General features: G+C 44.7%; 1 protein-coding gene across 3 annotated transcripts in view; it reads right to left on the bottom strand.

The window, feature by feature from the left end:
* The window catches only part of SPOCK3 (SPARC (osteonectin), cwcv and kazal like domains proteoglycan 3), a 130,697-nt gene that overhangs the window by 61,076 nt on the left and 45,029 nt on the right, over positions 1 to 24,592 (bottom strand). For all 3 annotated transcript variants that reach the window (XM_064482516.1, XM_064482517.1, XM_064482518.1), the window contains one exon: positions 18,541 to 18,655. In XM_064482516.1, the coding sequence (XP_064338586.1) occupies positions 18,541 to 18,655 (115 nt within the window). The remainder of the gene's footprint in view (positions 1 to 18,540; positions 18,656 to 24,592) is intronic.

The raw sequence follows: 24,592 nt of genomic DNA, 5'->3' as shown, positions 1-24,592 counted from the left end.
GAAAGGTTTACTGTCCTCTCCCCACCATCTCTCTCCCCTGCTGCTTCTCCCTCGAAAGATTTTCATGAAGCTGTGAAACCCATGGTAGTTCCAAACACATTCTCTTCATTTAAATTTTGTAAATTCTTCCAGAAAATCGCTTTAAAATCTTGCCTGGCCACAGACTTCATCTCATAAGAGACACAAAGGGGGAAATAACCAAGCTGTTATATTAAACAACTGGCACGAATTCTAATGGGAATCAAAACAAAGGCTGGAGTCCAGGTACATCGCTGTACAGGACAGAGACTTATGACCACAGAGACGGAGCAGAGAGAAACCGAAAATGCAAAATGTTGTATTTGCATTATTCTTTCACTCTGTGCAATCAAATCAAAGCATGAAATTATGAAATTATTTGCTCTTCAGATACATTAGGAGAAATTATGATCAAGCTCAGGCTTCTAGTCACTAAAAATACTCATTAGGACAGGACGTGTCTATCCTTTTGCCCTGGAATGTGTGCACCCAAACGCTGTGACAGACACACATCAACACTGTGACCCGGTCCAACCCCTCACTCCCTTCCCAGCACACGTAGCTTTAGACTCTACTGAAACACAGAAACTGAGAGTGCGACATCAATGACTTTCTTGTATAAATAAACATTTTATGATACATTAGGAAATCTTTCACACATAATCCAAAGAGTCATTAGACCTCGAAGTGAAATCTTCTTAAAAGTTGGAAGATGTATTAGAAATTCTTGAAGTTCCAATGACTTCCTAAGCAGTGAAATTACAGTGCACTTGTTATATAGGTTTTGGGGTAAAAACTTTAGTTATCATTACTCTCTTTAAAGCCAATATTGTTGAAACCTAAACACTTTCAGATTCCTGAAGTGCATCCATAAAAATGGCATTTTTTATGTAGATTCCATCCTGGTCAGGATGTGCTGAGTGTCATCAGCATCTTACTTCATAATATTGTCTGTACTTGCATAACCATTTTGATTAAGCATTGATGCCAAATTATATCATTCCTAAGTCAGTAGAATACTTACTGATGTTCAGTTTAAAATAAATACAACATTAGATGAGGATAAGTTAACCAGAATTCATGTTTTAACAGACATCATTCACAGCATCACAGCTGGAGAACAGTGAGCCATGGAATCTTCACTCACTCAGTAAATGGAAAGAGAGCACTGAGCATTTTGTGATAACAAGGGTCTTTCTAGAACAGACCAAAGAGTCTACAAAATTTGAGGCTCAATCTGAAATCTGAAATTCTAAATATCGTATTTTGTGTGTTCTGAAATCACCTCAGACCTGAAGAAAATTGCTAATGACACTTTACGTGGAAAGACTAGTTACACGTAAGCTCACCAGGGCAGCAGGGAAAACCCAGGCACACGTTCATGTGGGAATTAGGGAGTAAATACAGGTGAACGTCTAAGAACGTTCCTGGAATAAAAAAGTACTTGTACAAGTTCATACGTCAACACACTAATAAGAATGACCAGATACACACAAATAAGACACGTACGTTCTTTATTTCAAAAGTCAAAGGTTGGTAGCTGCAGGTGGAAACAAAACAGATGCTGTAACCGCACACACTTGGGGCAGACAGGCCATGCCGTCCCCAGGCTTGAGGAACTCTGACCACCTGGGACTCAGTCCCGGCTGGGTCCCCCCGCCATGTGCAGGCTCCACAGGTCCAGCACTGAGTGATGCACCTGCTCAGTCTGTACCCCACCGAAGAGGGCTCTCCACTCCAGAGTCTCCTTGTCAAAGTTACCCTGTAATTCAGAATCTGTCTGGCTTGCCATCAGGAATGCTTCTCAGAATCAGCATTACTCGTCATCTTGTCTATTAACATATTTGTCTTGTTCTTAGGAGGAGTCAAGTTCATGAGCTATACACAAAATGTTCTAAGATTTAACTTAGTGTCTGTGCATTATGTGTAATACGTAAACATTTTGTGGATTTTTTTCAGTTATGTTTTGAAGGTCCTATTTAAGGGGGAGCAAAATGTTTTTAAGTGAGAGAAAAATCTTGGCAGTGTACAGACTAGGATGGGTGAAGTCAGGTGTTTAGGAAAAGGTGAGGCTGACTCAGGCCATTGGAGTGGATGCCTAGCACCTGTGGTAGGAGAATGACGGGTAAGAAGTTAGATGCGGCCCCACCCACCAGCCACTGGCAGCCCCCACAAGAGATGGGACATGGAAGCCAACGGGGTGAGGGTCCCACCTGTCAGCGTGGGGCCCCAGGCCACACTGCTCTGGTGATGAGATGGGGTGCACTGCTGGGCCTCACAGGACGTCTCCTACATAAGAACACGTCTCCAAGACCAGGAGACACACCAAGCTACGTAAGTGGTGGAAAAAAACACAAAGAAAAAGGCAAAAGGAGGAGACAGATGAATACATTCCAAACAGAGGAACAAGGTAAAAAGATCAGGACAGAAAAAAAATGAAATTGAGACCAAGGAAGCACTAGGAGAGATCAATGAAGCTAAGAGCTGTTTTTTGAAAAAATAATCAAAATTGATCAACTTTTAACCAGACATACCAAGAATCAATGCAACCTCTATCAAAATAACAGTGGCATTTTTCACAGAACTAGAAAAAATAATTATAAAATTTGTATGGAAACTTAAAGGACCATGAATAGCCAGAACAATCCAGGAGCATGGGATATCTTTCCATTTTTTTAAGTCTTCTTTACTTTCCTTAGTCAATGTTTTGTAGTTCAGAAATACAAAATATCTACGAAATACTATGAACAACTATATGGAAACAAAATGGATAACCTTGAAGAAATGGACAAGTTTCTGGTAACATACAGTCCACCAAGACTGAATCAAGAAGAAATTGACCGCTTGAACAGACCAATCACTAGAAATGAAATTTAATTAGCAATAAGAAAAACTCCCTACAAACAAAAGTCCAGGACCAGAGGCTTCACTGGGGAATTCTACCAACATACAAAGAGGAACTCATACCAGTCCGTCTCAAACTCTTCCAGAAGACTGCAAAGGAGGGAATACTCCCAAACTCATTCTATGAAGCCACCATCACCCTGATACCAAAATCAGACAAAGACACTACAAAAAATTTTGAAAATTATAGACCAGTATCACTGATGAACATAGATAAAAAAAATCCTCAACAAAATATTAGCAAACAGAATAAAAAAGATCACTCACCATGTACAAGTTGGGTTCATCCCAGGAACACAAGGATAGTTCAACATATGCAAATCAATCAGTGTGATAACACCACATCCACAAGAGAAAGGACAAAACCACATGATCATCTCAATAGATGCAGAAAAAGCATTTGATAAAATTCAACACCCATTTAATAAAAACCCTCACCAAAGTGGATATATAGGGAACATATCTCAACATAATAAAAGCTATTTATGACAAACCTACAGCCAGCATAGTACTCAATGGTGAAAAACTGAAAACCTTCCCACTAAAATCTGGGACAAGACAAGGTTGCCCACTATCACCACTCCTATCCACTGTAGCCTTGGAAGTCCTAGCCACAGCACTCAGGCAAGAAAAAGGAATAAAAGGGACCCAAATTGGAAAAGAAGAGGTAAAAGTGTCACTATATGCAGATGACATGTTACTATATATAGAAAACCCTAAAAGCTCCACACACAAACTACTAGAACTAATCAAAGAATTCAGCAAGGCAGCAAGTACAAGATTAACGTACAAAAATCAGTTGCATTTCTTTACACTAATGAATCAACAGGAAAAGAAAGTAAAGAAACAATCCCCTTTAAAATAGCACCCAAAGTAACAAACCTAGGAATAAATCTAACCAAGGAGGTCAAAGACTTACACTAGGAGAACTACAATACACCTAACACTTACATTCCTTCCAGCACTCAGGTTTGAGTTCTGCCAGACTTGAGGAGGAGTTCTCCCTAATTAACATATGCACTGACCCACTTAATTAGTGTTGACATATATTTCTGCAACTCAGATATGATCATAAGCGCATGCTTCCTAAATTTAAAATGAGAATTAGGAAACGCTTTATTTTTTCCAATCCTCCTAAGTAACGCAGGCTTCTCACCCACCATTAGCTGTGCCATTCCTTTACCCTTCAGGACTTCTACAGCCAAGTATGAACTGAGATTTGAGTTCACAAAGATGTGTGATCCTTAGAGATCAAGGAGATGCTATCTTTGGAGAACTGTCTCCACATTTTTAAAATAACAGTGGCAGACATGCAGCTTAAAAAGGGAAAAATCTTCTACCTAAAAGAAATGACTAATGATGCAGATCTGAAAACACGTGGGGAAAGACCGTTTGATCCTTCCAGAGGTATCAGATATATCAGAATATGCCTTGATTGTGAACAATGCTTTTGAATTTTTTTTTTCTAAACAAAAGGAACGATTTTAGCTACTGTAGAATAAACTGACCTGACAGCTTTAGCCAAAGCGTTTGACAACGAAAGCCCACATTTTACTCAAGAAAACAATCATTAAAGACCATCAACATTTAGGGGAGAAAACAGCTTTTCCTCCAGGCGTTGGCCTCTTGGGAGGCGGTCCTACCGGCCTCCTTCCTTTACTGCTTCACTGGAAGAGGAAAGTTACAGAGACGGGAAGAAAGAAAGAAGTTCCACGGTGTGCTCGATTCGGATCTACAGGCTGAGAGAAAGGGTAAAAGTTCACAATCTCCACCGGGCATTAACCCGTACAGCATTTTCAAGTTAGCGAACCGGTAAAATTAAAAAGCCTAAGCTTTGACTCCTTAGCATTTCTCTCTCTTCCAGCTCGTTTCACTTCTGCTCTGGTGGCTTCTGGTGTGATCGGTACCGTCAGATTTGCTCAACAAGGAAGCGTTCTTCAGGAAACATCTGAACGGGGTCAGAAAGGTCTGCTAAAACCATTCTGCTATTTTTATTTATGATGTTATTACTCAGCGTTACAGCCACTCAACACGTTTAGGAGCTGAATGGGGCGCTGTCAAGCCCTCACTGGCTCCCCCAGTAACTAACTGGTCATCTTCTAAACTATAACCTGTACTTCTGCACCCTTCTACATACTGTTTATTTTAACTGCTTGTTGAATCATGAATAAACCACAGTGTGTCCAGAGACCATGTGACAATCTGGAGGCTCCAGCTGGGCAGGGTCACTGACTCCCGGACCTCAGAGCTGTTCTGGAGACAGAGAGAAGTGCAGTGTGGGGTGAGGTCTTCCTGGGTCCAGGAAGTGATAAGGACAGCATGGAGCTCATCTGGGGGATGGGACTCCCCTGGGGTCCCCACTGTGATGTCCCTTCCCCGGAGGACTATTTCCTGACTCCACGAGTGCACTTCCGCCCCGGTCTGGTGTTCGCACACCTTCTTGTCCCTTGCTCCTCTGCTTACTTCTTGATGCCATTGTAACAGCCATCACAGGGTCACTTCTCAACTCGCAGCCTACACTCATGCTCCCCGAATTCCACACCTCTGTCCTGCACCCACGACCTTGCTGAGCCGGGAGCTGTCCTGACACATCTCACCCCCACCTCTGCTGTGTCTCAACAGAGCCCCTTAAAGCAAAAGCCCACATTTTATGGCCTGAAAACACGTCTCATCTGTGTGGAACCTCCGTTCACAGGGGAGTGGAGAGCGGCTGGGCGGCCGAGGGGCCACCTTGGTCACAGGAAGGGCCTGAGCGCACGGGGACTTCACCACGGCACCTCCAAGCACCACACCGAACCTCCAGGGCTGTGAACAGCTGGCTCAGTCACACTCCCGATTCTCCTCTGGCTCAACCACGCTTCCAGAGACTGTTTTCACACCTGAGCAATGGCCTTGCTTCCTAGGTTTGCTGTAACAAATCACCTAAACCTTTCTGGTTCAAAATGACAAAAATGATTTCTCCCAGGGGTGGAGGTCAAAAGTCCAAAACCAGTCCCCCTGGGCTGGAGTCGAGGTGCTGGCAGGATGGCTCTGGCGGGACAGTGGGTGGGAGGTGATGATCTGGCCCCAGCCCCTCCGTGTGGCCCTGTCTCTGTGCGCACCCCTGTCCCCTGTGTCTCTGTCAGAGCTGATCCTGTCACTCTCCCATAAAGATACGTCGTGAACACATCCAGGCCCACTCGGGAATGCAGGAGAACCGCCTCCTCTCGGGATTGTGAGTTCAACCCCCTCTTTGGTCGTGTGAGGTGACAGAGATCCCAGGACGGAGGACATGACACCCCCCGGGGCCACCGCTCAGCCTCTGCAGGAAGAGAACTTGGGAAAAGGAGACGTACCTTCTCCACAGCGAAGTGACTTCAATTTGAAGCCCCTGGTGTGGAGGGCGTCTTACGGGTCCGATCACGCGCACACTGTCGTGGATGGGATATGCGGAGGTTTTAAGAATGTTCCACGTGTGTCCGTGAGCAATATTCACCTCCAATGTTGCTGTGCTCTTTTTCAGATCCCGTCAGCCTGTGACACTTCAGTTGATCAAAATTAGTCTGAACAAATTCAAATTCTGCCATCTAGAACTGTTTGTACAATATCTCAGGGGCTTTTTTCTTTAAATATCTAAAATAATTCTTGAAAACATGTCAGCCTGGAGATTTCTTTATGGGAAGGCTTTAAAATACAAATTTGATATAAATTTGATTAATAGCTAAATATTTCAGATTTTCTATCTTGTTCTGAATTAGTTTATGTACATTGACTTTTCGGAGAAATCTGTACATTTGATCAAAAGCGCCACATTCGTTAACATAGTACAGCTTCTGACAAGCTCTTAGGATCTGTTTACTCCTTCCGGGGTCTCGAATGATAAGACTTTTTCATGTTTGATATTGGAGGTGTGTCTGCTGCTTTTTCCCTGATTATTCTTGCTAAGGATAAATATCTTTTTATCAGTTTTCCTTCAAAAAAAAACCTGGCTTTTTGGGAGTAGATTTTCTCTATTGTATGTTTGATTTATAGTTCAATAATGATCTCTCATATTTATTGTTTCATTATTTCTACTGTCTTAATTTTAATTTTCAATTCTTGTTCTGACTCCTTCAGTTGAATACTTAGAACATTGATTTTCATCCTTTTTTCCTTTTCTGATAAGTCTGGTTTTAAGACTATGTATTTCCCATTAACATAAATTCAGCTAGATCCCAAAGGCCTTCATATTTTGATATTTGATTATAATTCAGTTCAAAGTGTTTTTTAATCTTGTGAGTTTTTTCTTCGATAATGGATTACTTATAAGAATACTGCTTGATATCCAAATATTTTGAGCTTTCCTAGGTATTTTTTATAATTATTTTTGGCTGAATTTCCCACTCTAGCTGAAGAACATACTGGGAGTACCTGGCTGATACTTGCTTTGTCTTGCTCCCTGCCAAGGGTTATTTAGTACGAGCCACAGCAAAGCCTTGACCAGCACGCTTTGACGCGTGTCGAAACAATGACTCTGGCATCCAGGATGCTGTTTTTAATTGACAAAAAGTAAAAGGTAGGCAAATGACGAAAGAGAAAATAAAAATAATCGCCCAAAAGAAGATAAAAATAAATTCAACCTCAGTGAAGCACCAAGTGCACTGATGACATCTGTCCCCACCGAACTGACAACATTTTAGGACATACACAGTTTAAACTGTTAGGAAACTTTCAAGTACGTGAATCGCCCTCATGAGATTAACAAAGATAAACCTGATGCATGCCTATTTGCATCCACAGAAATACACAAAGATTTTCAACATAAACATGTAAAAACACGGGGATGTGCAGGGCTGGGCGTTCTCACAATCTGGGGATGGCAGCGTTAACCGAGGAAACCCTAAATTAAGGACAGCGACTTCGCAGGAGCCCTACAATAAAGTGCACATAACTCCCTGGGTCCCTTCAGCCGGTATCATCACAGTCAGCGCACGGGGACCTTGCAGACACGGGCAGAGAACTCCAGACACCACTCCCGCCTGAGAGGAAACCGAACAGCTGAGCAGACAAGGGGTTCTGGTGGCACTTCCCTTCCTGCTCAAGTGCATCCCTGAGGCTTGGACCAGCTTTTCTTCTTGAGTTCTGTAAGTTAGTCCTCAGTCTTCATAAAAGAAGGCCGTCCCCAACTCTCCAAGCACAGTTTCAGGGGGTTTCTATATTTGCAATTCAACAACAAAAACAGTAACAAATCAAAGAGGAAAAGAAATGCACCCTTCATTTTAACAAATATGAAATGACAGTTATGAAGTAAGTAAGCGCTGGGGGAAGGGTGGTGGCGTCCAGAACCAGCCTCCACACTGGCCGGCTCCTCTGCACCCGGACTCCTCCCCAGGGGAGCGGAGTCGTGGGGACTCCTCGCCCACACAAGCGCTCCCAGCGACTGGGGAGTTGGCAGAGCTCATCCTGCGGGTTGGGTTATCCCACCGCGACATCACGATGCCAGCGCGGTACAGGCCTCTCACCATAAACTGTCCCATGTCCAGTCTCCAACACAGCACGGCGCCCTCCACGCAGCCCCTGGGAGGAGACCGAACAGCTGTGCCCTCAGTGCACGTGGGCAGGACAAGGCGGACCAGCCCCTGTGCTCAGGGGACCGCGACGCCGTGTTCGGGCCCTCCAGGGCGCTGGGCATCGTGCGTTTTCTCTACTGACACAACGCTCGACGTAGGATATTCTGCTGGTGTCAGTGGTCTGGCACCTGCATACACTAGGAAATGATCATCACAGCCATCTAGTAACCGTCTGCCCCGTGCGAAGTGTTACACTCACCATAGTGCCGACCGTGTCCCTGCCGCTGCGAAAGACACCCCTGTGACTTACTGTTGCCCCACGGGAGCTTTGCCCCTCGTAATCCTCTTCACCAACTTTGCCCCCAGAACGCCCCTTCCCTCCAGCAGCCACACGTTTGCTCTCCGTGTCTGCGTCTGTTTCTGTTTTGTTTGTTCATTTTTCTTTTTGATTCCACGTAGAAGTGAGATTGCACAGTGTCTTCTCTGACTCATTTCACTTAGCATAATACCTTCCAGGTTCACCCACATTGTCACTAATGGCAAGATTTCATTCTCTTCCTTCTCTTACATACTTCACACCGTTTTTATCCAGGCGCCTGTCGAAGAGCCCTTGGGCTACTTCCACGCTGTGGCGACTGTAAACAGTGCTGCTGTGAGCACTGAGGTGCGTTTTTTTCTTTCAAATAACTGCTCTTGCTTTCGCTGGGTGGTACCCAGGAGTGGAAGCGCTGGACTGAATGGTTCTTTTGTTTTCAGTTTTTTGAGGAACCCTTCTTTTCTCTCCTTATCTTAACTTCTTGCCATTTTAATTACAGTGCGTCTCGGTGTGGCCTCTGTGGGTTCATTCTGTTTGGGACTCCGTGTTTCTGGACCTGGACGTTGGTTTCCTCCCCAGGTGAGGGACGTTTTCAGCTGTTATTGCTTCACATAAGTTCCTTGTCCCTTTCTCTCTCCTCCTCCTCCTGGGACCCCTACAATGTGAATATTAGCATGCTTGGGTGTTGTCCCAAGGTCTCCAAAACTGCCCTCATGATTTGAATGCTTTCTGACTTTTCTGTTCAGCGTGGGTAATGTCCACTACCCTGTCCTCCAGCTCACTGATCCGTTCCTGAGTCCTCTAATCTGCCACTGACCCTTCTGGTGCATTTTGTATCACAGTGTCTGTGTCTTCAGTTCTCTCTGGTTCTTCTTTAAAGTTTCTGACTCTGTCAACCTTTTCACTGCATTCATCCCCTCTTCTCCCAAGTTCTTTGAGCATCTTTGAGCATTTCCACGAGCTTTCGATCAGGCAGACTGCTTATCTCCACTTTCCTTAATCCCTCTGTTTTTGTCCTGTTCCTTGGTTTGGAACATAGTCTTCTGTCATCTCATTTTGCCTAAAGCTCTGCATTTATTCGTATGTATTAGGTAGGTTAGTTGTGTTTCCAGACCTTGGAGGAGTGGCCATATGTAGGGGATGTCCCACAGGGCCCAGCAGTGTGTCCTCTCTGGTCACCAGAGCTAATACCCCAGAGGTGGCCCCAGTGGGCCATGTGGGCTCTTCTGACAGTGGTCCTACACTGGTAGGTGGTGCCTGTCCTCAGGCTGGTGGCTGCCGGCCACTGGTGGGCGGGGCTGGACCCTGGGCAGCTGGCTGTGGGGGCCCCAGTCCTGGGGGCTCTACCACATCTATGCCAAATGAATAGGACCCCCATCCTGTCCTCGGGTGTAACTGTCGTCCTGTACTTTCCTACTATTTACTAAATAGGTAAGCAGGGCCACCTTGTTTATATTTCTGGCAGGTGGATAACAATATACACAACTTGCAGAGACAAACAGAAATATGAGTAAACAAGGATATTTATTCTGTTTATTTATGTTCTTTATTCTTTGGAAATTGAGATGTTATTTTCAGAATGACATCAGGTTTTTTGTGTGCACACTGTAACACTTTTACGTTGTTTTTATCAGTTAGAATTGTATACTGGCATCATCATTTCTGGCAATGACGCGTATTAAACAATTCAGTGTTAGCACTAGAACACTAAGATGTTTTTTAAGGCCTTCAAGCAGCCCAAAATTTCCGGTATTAAAATTCATTAACTTAACCTCCAGGAGATCACACTGAACAGCCAGGATTCATGTAAAACTGACAATTTTTTCTTTTTGTATTCATTTCTTAAAAAACAAATTAAAATGTGCTATTGAATATTCTGCACACAGAATACTGTTGATTTCCTTTTTATTCAAAGCCCTTGGCTAACAGTCCCCATTTTTCAGGGAAAGATGTGAATATGAATACAATTTAAAGCTTGCTTTTTAACCCTATGTCGTATTTTTTTCTCCTGACTTTCAAAAACATAAATGAGAGATCATTCATTATTATATTAGATATTAGCTATCATGAGACACTGGGTAAAACAACTTGATTAAGAAAACAATTTAAAATATGAACGCACAGCCTTGAGGTGAGAATCTCAGGGTGGGAAACTACACCCATGTGTTCGTCACTCTGTTTTCCACAACATCGCACTCATCTTTACGTAACAGTCAACCCACCACCTCCCATCTCCCAGGTCCCGTGGCAGGTCAGATACTCCTGAGAGAAAAGCCATTACCCAGCACGCACCAGGCGGTCAGTAAGTTTTAGTGTGAGTAGATGAAGTAAGGGACAGACACAGGCCTGATTTCTCAAACACGACTTTTCCTAAGTAATTTAAATTTATCCTAAGAACTTTGCATAAATACTTCCTTTCTTCCTATCAGTATACATTAGTCGATATTTTGAGAGGAAAGAAAAAAACTAAGAATAATAATAAATGTTAGAGCACAGCAGATCCACCTGCAGTGCTGTGGCATCTGAAGCTGTTCGGACATCAGATCTCTGACAGCTCACGCACATAGTCGCTGCTGTATCTCAGGTCTCTCCGAAGACTGGCAACTCACAATGCACACAAAATCATAATAATTTAAAATAATTATAGCACACGGGGTCTCAGCTAATGCCCTCATCATATATTTTTATTGCATACCATCACATAGTATACAATAGGCAGAACTTTAACCCCAATAGAATATTCCATTATTCTAACTCTAAACATACATGTAAATATACATAATATATTTAATTATAGCACAAATAATATATAAGAAATTCCTCTATATTTACATAGCAAAATATACATATTAGCTAACAAAGTTCTAGTATATAACAAAAACTTTATACACACACACAAACCCCACAATGAGCACTATAATTTTTATTTTAAAATCATGTCTTTTAAAAAATTTTACAAACACACGCATTTATATACATGAATCTCCCCACACGTGTAATGTAAGTGCCCCATTCCTTCTTGTAGACCTAATGTATTGTGGTTGAATTCCTTTTAACTTAACATCCTTTCGCATTTTCTGTAGTGAAAATCCTGCTGGCAAATAATTTTATGTTCTTATTTTCCTGAAAAGGTCTTTATTTCCCCTTCAGTCCTGAAGGCTAATTTTGTAGAGTATTTCTGGCTTGACATTTTTTTCTTTTCGAGCACCTTCCATTGTCTTCACGCCTCCATTGTTTCTGACAGTGAGTTAGTCCTGATTCCTGTCTTGTTCCCCTTGTGGAACATGTGATCTTCCTCTTGCTGGACACTGACCGAACTTCTTGACTCTGCTGGTTTTGTGTTCAATTTTGGAAAATGTCTCCATTATTAGTTGAAGTATTGTCCCTGTCAGATGCTTCCTTTGAGGTGACGGGCTTACTTCACTTACTGTTGAGAACACGTCTTTAAATTTCCCAATCAGAATAACCATTGTTTTCTGTTAATCCTTTTTTTTCATAAAAACCTGTTCTTCTGTGAAAAAAGCGACTAGTTCTATTTTCTGTTTGCAACTCACTCATACGAGCGCTTTCCTCTGAGGCAACCGTTTTACTTCATTTTGCAGCAGGGAGTTTCTACTCTTGTTCACAATTTCATCATACAGATAACTCAACAGCATGGTCAGGGTTGCGACTAATGAAAGTAATACATTTACTGATTTTTCAGTGAACCTGTTCTTTTCTCCTCAGTCTCACAGCCCCGTGGGGCAGAACAGCTGCTGGGGCAGGGTGTTGCCGTGGCCTCACTCGTGCAGAAGCTCTGGAAGTCTCACTTGCCGTGCTTTGGAGACGCAACTCCAGGTGCCAATACGGTCACAGAGGACAAACATCTGTTATCATCGCCATCATCACTATCACTGCTGTGCATTAGTGTGACCTCGCTGACGCCCTGGATGGGTCCTGGAGAACCCAGGAGTTCTCAGATCACGCACTGAGAATACTGCAGAAGTGTTAAGTTAGCCTGACCTCCAGAGCCTGGTTCCCTGGACAGTCACTGAGCCCCACATGCTCCACGGAGGGGCCTCTGTGCTCACCATGTGAGATCCCCACCGGCACAGGGTAACCTCCAGAATCCCCGCCAGGCCCACAGCAGCCTGTGACCCACAGCTTGCCCTGCACTTGGTAATCGTGTGTATTTGGCCAAAGATGGAAGGCTCCCTGGGGAGACCCACAGAGCCTCTCTCTGGTGAAGCCCCTTTTCTTTATTAGCCCGATCTGCACACTGTTGCCCCTTGGCAGCCCAAAATTCTGAGCTTGGCCTCCCCGGCTCAGCCAGTCCCATCTGCTCAGCTGTTGGATGCTCAGTTCATGGGATCCCCTGCCCTAGGGGTCAGAGTCCTGCACAGCCTTGGTCCAACCTCTGCTAACAGCCGTCACACTGTCTCCATCATCACGCTGGAATCCGGTTCGAGGAGTCCCCTGACCTTTCTCATCCACATGTGGGCATTTTCCTTTTCTGCTCAGTTACCAGTTACATGGATCTTTAGGCTGGCTTTCCTTAGTTCCTTCTTTTTACTATTCAGTTTAGGTCTTTATTATAAAGTGCCTACACTTCTTTTGAGCTCATGTGGGACTACAGTATCAATGAACCATCATACTCTCTTAAAAGTCTAAAGATTAATGTAGATTCCAGAAAAAAGATTTCAGAAAGTAGAGTCACGCAGGGCTTGAGAGCTTGTAGTACATTATGAAAGCCACATAATCCCAAACCCGTAAAATCTATCAAAGCCACCTGGTGCTGTCCCAGTGCCAAACTAAGAAAGACAAGTTGAACTAGATCACGGGCACAGGCATTTTCTGGCATCTAATGTGTAACGTACACAGTCCAGAACGAAGACCTGGAGGAGCCTCCCAGATGTGACACAAAGAAGGTAAAAGCTTCATAAGTTTTCTGATGCATAAACTTTTGTGTGGATGGCTTTTTTATGAATATGTCAAGATTTCTACTGAAGTGGATTTTCATTTTGCTCTCTCAGCCTCGATAACATTTTGGTGGTGTTTAGCTCATTAATGAAGAGATTTCATTTTTAAAGTGCTTGGTTACTTTGGGAGGCAGAGTGAGGAAAAGGGATAAAAGCATGTTTAACAGGTATCTGGGGCCTATCTCATAGAAAGCACTTTCGTTCATCCATTCTCATCGTTAACGTGTCCCTAATTCTCCCAATTAGTAGGAAAGAGGGAGTCATATATTTTCTCTTTTCACAAGAATAGTTTTTCTCATCAGAAAATCATGAAAGATATTTTAAAGTATTCAGTGAAAAAAGTTTCATTCTTGATTTTCTGTGAATACCTTTTTTTTTACCCAAAACTAAGTGTTAGATTTGAATATGGAAAGTTATAACCAAACAAGTGAAACAGTTAAGAATATAACTCCTATAATTAAGCTAAATACTTCATAAATGTAATAAAAAGATATATTTTGTATGTATGCATTTTCCAAAACATCCTAGACATTCCTAGCCTCAGCTTACAGCCGCACACACGTGTTAAAACAATTTTCAACAATGGCTAAAGCAGCATTAGTCTGTGTGACGTTGCCAGCAGCAGGTTAGGGTCCAGGATCTTCAGAAGGAATACAACCAAGGCACAGGTAACTCTCACTTTGCAAGAGAACCAGTGACTCCCTGCTGGCTCCTGAGACGGTACAAGGGAGGGTTATGACTGGACAGGGCCACACTCACTGGACTAATCTAAGCTTTATAACGATGTCGTCATGGAAGACGCAGCACTGCTGTTGAGTCCAACGCAAACCGTCTCTACAAATTCAGCCTCTGTGGTTCCCCACTTGCCTGCAAACCAGCAAGCCACAGGGACCTCCAGGGCAGCAGACGGACGGCTCCAACCACTCAGCGAGAGCGCGCGCCTTCCGCAGCTTCAGAAGTGCTGGCTGCATTACAGTGATCGAGCGTTCCCGAGCAAAACCACAAACCACAATAATGAATCAGACGAAAATTCCAAGAAGAAACTTAAATGCACCAGCTGGCCTCCTTCACACAGCAGCGCTGGCATCCTCGGAATCACGTCCCCAGTCACCCCGCCTCGACCAGCACGTCACAAAGAAAAACTGACAAATCAAGAAAACCTCAACCGCTTGTAACACTTCCCAAGGGGAAAACAAAAGCGTACGTGATGATTTTCCACACTCACGGCTCTTAACTGTCGAGGAATATTAAATAGAAAGCTCTGCAGCCTGTCAGAAGATGTACGCTACCCTGTTTACACACGCTCAGTTTCGCCCAGATCCAGAGACGGTGCGCATCCCCGGCCGCTGCACGGGCAGCAAAGGAGTGAGACCCCGGGCTCTGCTCACAGCGGGTGGCTCCGCGCACAGAGCCTCAGCCTGAGCAGCTGGGGAGCCCTTCCCCAGAGCAAGGGTGCAGAGGCGTCCCCGTCCTGGCCTGGGGGCCGCCGCAGACTTCGCACCAGCCACCTGGCAACTGGGTGTGCTCCCCGGTGGAAAGCATCCACGTCCCTTCTCACTGCTGATAAAACTACTTGGTTGTACAGTGATGAGAAAAGTAACAGAAAGTCAGCAGAAAGCAACGGTACCGCGCTTGCCTGAAGTCAGGTCTTCATAGAAGAGCCGACAGGAGACAAGCAGCCAAACTCCTGAGTGAACGAGACAAACCTGGAGAGTGTGCACGTCCTCCCCATCAGCCAGGCCAGGCGCCTCTGGAGGGAGCCTCTGAATCCGGCCGTTCCCCTCATCAGAAGGCAGTTACTGTATTTAAAACACTGAGGGAGGAGAAATCTACCGATTATTTGAGGTTCTACAAACCTAAGCCATTACCTACCAGTTGTTACAGACTAATCTCTCCCTCACACCTTCATGTCCTCCCCTCCCCTTTTTCCTGGAAATAATTTTGTTCAATAATTCAAAATATTTACTTTAAAATGTTTGTTGATTGACTCTGACACTCCTCCCAGATCATCTTCAACAAATAATCACAAAAAACAGAAAGCAACTTTGAGACTTAGATTATCTAGATTAACCAATTCAATTTATCAAAATACTCTTTTTTCCCCTCTAAATGTTCTACAAATAGCAGCTATTTCAGCACACCCTTCAGTGGAAACCGGGACCAGGCAGCAGGTCTGCCAGCTTCTGAGCATGAAGTCGGGGGTGAGACCCAGGCCAGCTTCATGGACGTGCAGCATGAAGGGAGGGAGACGACATCACAACTGCCCACAGACGTGGCGGGTGTCACAGGACGGGAGGGTCACGGCTCTAAGGTCCCGGGACATGCATGTGCGGTCTAGCTGGGGGAGCTTAGGAAACACTCTTTGAAATAAGGCAAGGAGTCATCGTTCTCTCACGTGGGTTCAAGGAAAGAGAAAAGTTGTTCCTTTAAATTAAAAAAGAAGGAATTTCGAATCTAAACGATGAAAATGGCCAGAATTGATTAAGCCTTTTCTCTCTGTTTGCTGTGCCTCACCCCCAAACACACACACCACCCCCAATCTAAGACCTGCGTTATCTGTACCAGCCAATTCTTGATCTTACTGATCAACCCCCCGGCAGGTCTCCTAAGTGCTGGGTACACGTTCGCTCCCTGCCGACACCCTCAAAGCAAACAAATCGCGTCAAGTATTGATCTCATTTCTTTGGAAATTAGTTATTTACTGAACACGGTGTATACTGAGTGCCATTTTGAAACAGCCCGTCAGGAATGGAAAGGGACCGGACACTATTGACACAAACATTTTGAAGCCCCCCTCCCCAGCGCCTTCCCCCGCCTGGCTCACCCCCCACCCCCCGCCCCCCGCAAACCTGGGTGGTCGGACTCACGTGGAAACTCAAAGTATTGTAGCCATTGGAGAGTCTTTGTCATGTTAAGGAAGATCCTTTTTGCCTGCGGTTAGTCTTTGTTTCCCAGTGTGTCAGAGGAGCAGTGAGACAGCTGTGAAGGGCCGGGACTCAGCAAGCACGCCCAGGAAGGAGGCTGCGGGGAGCCCTGGCTCTCCAGCTGTGCCGGCTCCTCCAGCCTCTCCCACTTCAGGTCCTGGTGGTCGGAGGGGGCCGTCCCGCCTGGACACACTGTGGACTGCGAGGGCCCCTCCTGCTCTCTGCAAGGGAGCAGGGGGCCAAGCGCCTTTTCAAAGGTGTTTAGTGTAAATAGATGGAAACCTTTCCAGGGGTCTCAGAAACTCAAAATAAAACAGTTCTGCTTTCATGTGAAATGAACGCTCTGCCATTTAGGGATTCATTCCAGCACCCTCCTCCTCCTGATTTCTCAGGTAGAGGTCCCCCCTCCCCGCCCCCTAGACACATGTTCACATACTAACATTTTAACAGTTTGATGATTAATTAATAGGAATTCCAAGAAATTCTGAAGCTTTCTGGAATCCTAAGGAAACAGAAAAATAACCTTCTGGCCCAAAGTTTTGCTTTCCCCTTATAAAACTAACTAAGGCAGAGGTCATGACTGCCTGGGGACACGTGACTGACCACAGGGCCTCCCTGTCTGAGCCCCTCCTTCAAGGGCACAGACTTTACAAAAATGCTATTTCCTGGAGTCTCGTACACTTTCCATCCACACACCATGTTCTCTCTCCCCAACTCTCTTCCTCCTGCGAGGACCTCACTGGCATTACATGCTTCTCCATCCCAAGTGTCAAATTCTCAAACCCTCCATCCAGGTTGCACCGGCTGCCTTCGTACCTACAATCAGACACCACAGATCTGGTAAAGGGAACAAAGACTTCCTCCAGTCCATCCAGCACGGGGTATGGGGCGGGCTTCGAGCAAGTGTGCCTTCCCATAAACAAGGAACCTCAAAGAAACGTCAGTGCTGGCTGTTTCCTAGAACTGCCTGAGGTGTAGTCTCTACTGTTCTTGTTCTCAGTCTGCTGATGTGTTTGAATCACAGAATTCAGATGCAAGAACACTAAAGCCAAAAGCAATTTGTCTCAACACACCCGAAATAGCGACACCCTTGCTCACTTGATGTAAAAGCAAAACATGAATTAAGTTCCCAATCACACGGCAGAGTTCGTTAACAGGGTTCCTTTCCAAGTAGCAGAGGGAGTGGCCACCTGGCGCCTTGATCAGCTCCCCAGCGACACCACTTCCAGCTGTGATGTGTTCCAGCCCCTAAGACTCAGCACCAAACCACACGCCCTGTTTCTAAACCACGGACACTGCTCAGCACGCAGCCGGCCTCACGGAAGCCACAATGACAGTGAATAACATATTTAAAGCCATCCTCTTCTTGTTGGGATTTTGCGTCAGCCTTCAGGGAACAGACTGCAGAGCTCCCCAGGACAAGCGCCTCCTTGAAAGTCTGCGACTCACAGCTCTACTGGTGACTTTTCATCTTTTTTTTATAGACATCAATCATTCACTTTCTTTCCCTTTAACTTTGTTCCCAATTCTCCCCTGAGGGAGATCAGAGGCTCGAGTAGACGTAAGCAGAAATATTTAGAGGGTGTGCAAAATGTACTTTCTTTCCCTAAACTTGAAAAAGCAGAAGTAGGCAGATATATAGCACTTTAATCCAATCTTCACAAAAATCCTCTTTATTTCACAATATATGCCTAAATTCTGTAATCTACAGTAATTCTGACTGGTAACAATGTTTAACCCAAGTGAATCATAATCGTATCAGCCAAGGGTCTGCAACTGTGTCAATAAAACTCGGATAAAAGCTCAGCAGATGTTGCCAAATATTAACTCTCGGCAGTAACTCGTGGTAAAGAGTGCCGCTGAACCCACAGGCGTGGGTTAAGGATGCTTACCGGTGGGGGAGCCTCCGCTGGCCCACACAGACAGCGGCGTGAGGACCTCGAACAGTGCACACTTCGTGGTGACTACATTTCACCTTCAAGCAGGGGTCTTCAGCTGGATCTAAAGCTTAAAAAAAAAGACAGAGATTGCACAGAAAATATTAAAATAAGTTTCTGTAAAATGTAGGTTGGAATACCATTAAAAACAATTTGATCAGGGAGTTGGCAGAGCCTTGAGTTGTAAATTTTGTTCACATTCTTCCTCTATTAAGAGATACTTTTTGCTTCCACTTTGACAGCTCAGAGTTAACAGAGCTGGAGTTTAGTCTCTTCCATCTGTTCCGAAGCTGAAGCACACAAACCCCTGTGATCAACGTGTGATCAAAGCAGAAACTTTACAACCAAAACTTTCTGCAGTTACTACCGCTTTCTAAACATTCGAGGTGGAGAAATGACACTTTGTGTTAATGAAGAATTATAATCTGTTCTGCTTTTCCTGGGTGGATGCAGGTGTGTAGAAAAAAAAAAAGGAAGAAACCCCAAACAATGTTCGTGGACATCAATGCGCCTTGGGATTTCCAAGAAAAGTCTCAAATTGTGCGGGGGCTGCCTGCATGCATCGTGGCAAGAAATGAGATGTTTTTTCATTTTTAAACTGTCTGTGCCTGACCACCATATCTCTATGGAAAAACCCTCTTTTGGTGGCTGCCTACACAAAAACTGTGTAATTCTTTGCTGTTGCTGGTTTTTTGTTTGTAACAGTGTTGCTGCTATGTAACTCACATACTACCCAATTCATTCGTTTAAGTTTAAAATTTGGTGGCCAAGACAGCGGAGCAGGAAGACTGCAAGCTCACCTCCTCCCATGGCACTGAAATTACAACCACAAGTAGTTTCCATGAGAAAGACCTGAAGACCAGCAGGAAAGATTTCCCACAACTAAAGCACAGAGGGAACCACAAGGGGGCGGGGGCAGCGTCACCGTGCCACCAGGATCCACGCCCCCAGTTGGGCAACCAGCACCCGGCAGGATAACCGAACTTGCAAAGGCTCTCCGCAGGGGCCGAGGGGGCCGAGCCCCATACTGGGCTCCCTAACCCAGGGGCCTCATCAACTCAGCATCAAAAAAAAAAAAAAAAAAAAGAAAGAAAGAAACCGATTAAAATGTAGGCAGAGGACCTGACAGACATTTTCCAAAGAAGACATGCAGATGGACTACAGGTGTGAAGGAAAAGCTGGGCTGGGCTAACAAGATAACTCACAAGTCTAAGTATTGGAATACTGATCTGAGTTCTGCTGGACTAACTTGTAAATCTAAGTTAATTAGTGTTGGTTTGCTGTTCAAGTTTTTTGCTAGCCAGCTGGGTTTTCAAAGATACATATCTGGCTTTGGAATGTTGGTTTGCTGCCTCCCTGCCTCCACTTTTGTGATGATAATGCTGCTAAAGCTGTTCCATGCCTATTGTCCGAATACCCCAAGCTTGTACTAAACCCTATAAAACCTCACGTGCATGTCTTGGAGGTGCTCAGAGCTTCAGAGCAGAAGCCCCTCTGAGCCCGCCGGCGTAATACATCTGAGTACTCCAACCCTCCGAGTGGTGCTTGTTTCTTGACTGGCCTGTCGTTCCCATTTCCGTAACACAGGCACACAAAAAGACGCTCAACATCAGGGAAATGCCAATCAAAGCCACAATGAGGTGCCACCTCACACCTGTCTTATTTTAAAAGACAATTGGAAGGTATGGAGAAAAGGGACCCTCCTACACTGCTGGTGAGAACAGGATTTGGTGCAGCCACCGTGGAAAACAGTATGGAGTTTCTTCCAAAAACTAAAAACAGAACTACCATATAACCCAGGAATTCCACTCCTGGGTATTTATCCGAAGAAAATAAAAATGAGTAGTATCAGAAATTAAGATAAACTATATTATTTTTTCTCTATAAAATGTTAAACATTCTTAGGTTAGTAAGAAAATGCACATTTCTGAAACATTCTCATGATATTATCAAAGTTTAAGGTGTCACTAATTAAAACACTGTCCCATAGAACTAACACATTAGAACCATATGATTTCTTGTTGGACAACATAAAAGACAAACAAGCAATAACTCAGTAGGCATTAAAATGTTCTGATCTATTTCTGTTCCTTAATATATTTTATTTTTAATATTATTTAATATATTTATTTTTAATTTTAATGTCACTTTTAAATATTGATTAAAATTAAACAATTCTGCCTAACAGTGTCATTGCACATACATTTGTATCTTATGTACATATGTGTCACATACTCACTATTGATGCATTTAATTTGGGCCATCACTCTGAAAAAGGAGTGTTTCCACTTTGAAATAAAACACTCCAGTGCATATAAAATTGTCGTGGTGAAGCTGACGTAACCACACGTGAAGGCAGACCACTCACAGCTGTACTCAGGTGCTCGCCTTCAGGCTCCTCTACCTTATGTAGCCTGCATGCGGGACTTCCCAGAAGTTCCATTGACACCCCTGTTCTATCTAATAAGCGAAATCAGAACTCAAAAACTGCGCAGCAGGAAGGAACTTAGAACAAATACAGCACATGAAGTTAATGAACGTTTGGCACGAAATTCTAAGAAATAAACAAATAAAAGAGCAGTAGCCTTGGTCAGGAGACGGAAAACATGACAGGAAGAGAACATGAAGCCGACACACTGGATCTGCAACCAGAAAAGACCCTTTCTGCACGTGTGGCTCTGGCCGTCTGCACTTGTGAGCAGAGCTCACACTGTCGGCAGCTTAAAACTAGAACCGTGACAGCCTGCAAACACAGACGCTGAAGTTTTACTCCTGAAATCAGAGTAACACAACCATCTCCCTCTTGGCCGAGGCCCAAGGATTGGAACCAGCCCTGCATCTTACAGAACCAGCCCTGCGTCTTACGGAACCAGCCCTGCGTCTTATGGAACCAGCCCCACGTCTTACAGAGCCCTGGATAAACCACCTTCTCCCTCCATGGCTCTCCTGTCTTCCCGTCTGTTCTGAACTGGCATCTGTTCTCTTCTGCATTATTGTTTTTAACTTTGTCTCAAGCACCCAGCAAGACGACCCTTAGGAAGATTTCAACCAGAGCAGTCAGTTCATGTGGCTATGCTCCTTCCTTCCTGCTAATATTCTCGTAGCAGTTAATCCAGTAATTCAATAATCTTCCTGATTGATATGAACTAAACTGGGGACTTAACTGATCAATTTTTTTCCCTTTTTTACTGAAGTACAGTTGATGTACAATATTACATATTACAGGTGTACCACACAGTGACACACAATTTTTAAAGCTCATACTCTACTGGTAATTACCATAAGCACTGGCTGTCTTCCCTGTGCCCTAACGTGCACCCTCACAGCTTATTTTGTGCATGACAGTCCGAACCTCTTGTTCTCCTGCCCCAATACTGCCCCACCCCCGCCGCTGGCAACCACTGGTTTGTTCTCTGTATCTGTGAGTCTGCTTCTTTTTTTAATATTCATTTGTTTTATTTTTTTGATTCCACATGTAAGTAATAAGAGAATATTTGTCTTTTTCTGTCTGATTTATTTCACTTAGCATAATACCCTCCGAGTCCACAAACGTTGCTGCAAATGACAAAATGTCATTCTCCTTTATGGCTGAATAGTATTCGTGTGTGTGTGTGTGTGTGTGTGTGTGTGTACACATGTCACATCTTTATCCAGTCATCTGTTGATGGACATTTGGGTCGTTTCCATGTCTTGGCTATTGTATACAGTGCTGCTGTGAGCACTGGGGTGAATCGGTGAATCGGTGTTTGCAGTTTGGGGGGCGTGTCTCCAGGAGTGGAGTTACTGGGTCATACAGCAGCTCTACTTTTAGTTTTCTGAGAAACCTCCATGCTGATTTCTACAGCGGCCGCCCCAATCTACATTCCCTCCAGCAGGGCACGAGGGCTCCCTTTCCTGCATGCCTTTTCCAACACTTGTTATTTCTTATCTATTTGATGGCAGCCACTCTGACAGGTGTCCTGCTGTGCATCCCCGATGATCAGCAATGGTGAGCACCTCGCCCGGGGCCTGCTAGGCATCTGTGTGTCTTCTCTGGAAATACGTCTATCCAGGTCTTCTGCCCAGTCTTTTCTCAGGTTGGTTTTTGTTTTTGTTTTTGGATGTCATTTTTGTTTCGTTTTGTTTCAGAAAAAGCAGTCTGAATTTCAAAGGAATGCCTTATATTTTAACTTCCGGATTTTATTTGTGATGTAGGATTCTCCTGTTTCATCAGAACACTTGTTTTTCAGCACAGAATCCACACTTGCTACCAGATCAGAGTAGGTGAGCACAGAAAACAGGTGTGAGCGCAGACAGGCCTGTCAGCAAGGAAAGACCAGGACTTGGAGAGAAGGCCCCACAGGAGGGGCTGAGAAGCAAGCAGGCAGAGGCCAGGTCGGGAAACAGTGGGGAAGTCACTGGGTCCCCGGAGGAGCAGAACTGCCGCCAAGCGTTCACGTTCAGCGCAGGTGCTCTGAGAGAGGAAAGGCAAAATGTGGCTCCACGAAGATGCAAAAATGGGAATGAATGCTGGTATTAAGGAGGAAAGAAACTTTCAGAGAAGACTGGATCCCCGAATCTGTACAACACCCCTCTGGATTTTCACAGTCTTTTCCACAAGAAGCCTAGATTTGAGAAGACGAAATCCCACGATCCTGGGCTAGAGCCCTCGTAAACCACGCTGGACTTTATTTCTGGTGGAGTTACTAATGGACCAGCCACCTTAGCACAGCCGACACCCGAGAAATGCAGCAGAAACGCAGTCCTCCCGACACTGATGCAGTTTCGAAAGACTGACACAGTTCAAACCCTTCATCTCTATGTAACCTGCCAAGTCCACCTATAAAAGGTTTGGGCTGAACGACCTCCAAGTCCACATTCTGCTCTCAGAGGGGATGACTGCCTCTTAGCATGCATGTTGGCACCATGTGCCCTGCACAGACTCAGCCTGTTTATTGAAAGAGAGATGGACAAGTGGGGAATTAGAAAACACCGTTGGGTGGAAATGTGTGTGTGTGTTTAGCTATGTGGAAACACACACACAGACACGCACAGGAAGGACTGTATCGTCATGATGGGGGATGATTAGAATGAGTGAAACCTTAGGCAGGTTTTGAAAGACACACAGTGAAAAAAGACAAAGGAAACTTCAGGATGAGGGGCCAGTCTGAACAGCACACCAACACCGGGACAGGAAGGAGTCCCTGTGCAGGGACAGACAGGTTGTTCAGGATCAGAGAAGGGTAATTCTGGGTGAAACATCACTGGAGGGAGAGGCAGACAGAAGCTGCTCACCTTGTGCAGTTTGACCTTACAGGTGATGCTACGTTGGGGAGCGATTTTGGGTGGGAGAGCGGGGTAAGATGGTGTGTCACACAAAAAGATATGGAGATGCTCTGAAGAATGCGTGTCAACAGGGAACCCAGCCAAATGTCCCACAGAGAAAGGATGAGAAGCTGATTGTGAGGACGGGCACAGGGCCATGGTGACGGAGCAGAGCTGGTGTTGGGGACTCGGCACTGGTCCGTGTGGACCGCTGGGCTGGGAAAGCAGCCCACACACACAGAGCCCACGCCGGCGCCTCCCTCCTCTGTGGGGACTGTGGCCACATCCCCATTGCTGGAGCCGCTCTCCTTCTGATGAGCATTTTCCCAGTGACCTTTCCTCCAATGACTTTCTTTTTAAGTCTTAATTTTTGTATTTTACGGGCAGCTCTCAAAACCCAAAGGTGGATTTATAAGTCGATCTAAGATGACCTCTCTCTTTTCCTGTTTCATCTGTGGTAATTTTTAATTTAATTGGACACTCTTTTATCACTTTATTTTATGCTTCCTATTTTGCAATTTTTTTCCTTTGTTTTCTTTCCCCGTTCCTGCCTCATGGTGTGTTGGTTTTATTTCGTACCTTTCCCCTTCCTGCTGGTTTGGAAATAAACTCTCTTTCAGCAGCTTCCTTTAGATGTTCACATGCGCAGCTGGTGTAGCAGGTGACAGTGACCACACCGCAGGTAGTTCACCCTCCTTCTGAG

The sequence above is a fragment of the Camelus dromedarius genome, chromosome 36 (assembly GCF_036321535.1).
Source record: "Camelus dromedarius isolate mCamDro1 chromosome 36, mCamDro1.pat, whole genome shotgun sequence".
Classification (NCBI taxonomy): domain Eukaryota; kingdom Metazoa; phylum Chordata; class Mammalia; order Artiodactyla; family Camelidae; genus Camelus; species Camelus dromedarius.
This window is presented reverse-complemented; position numbering and strand designations above follow the sequence as displayed.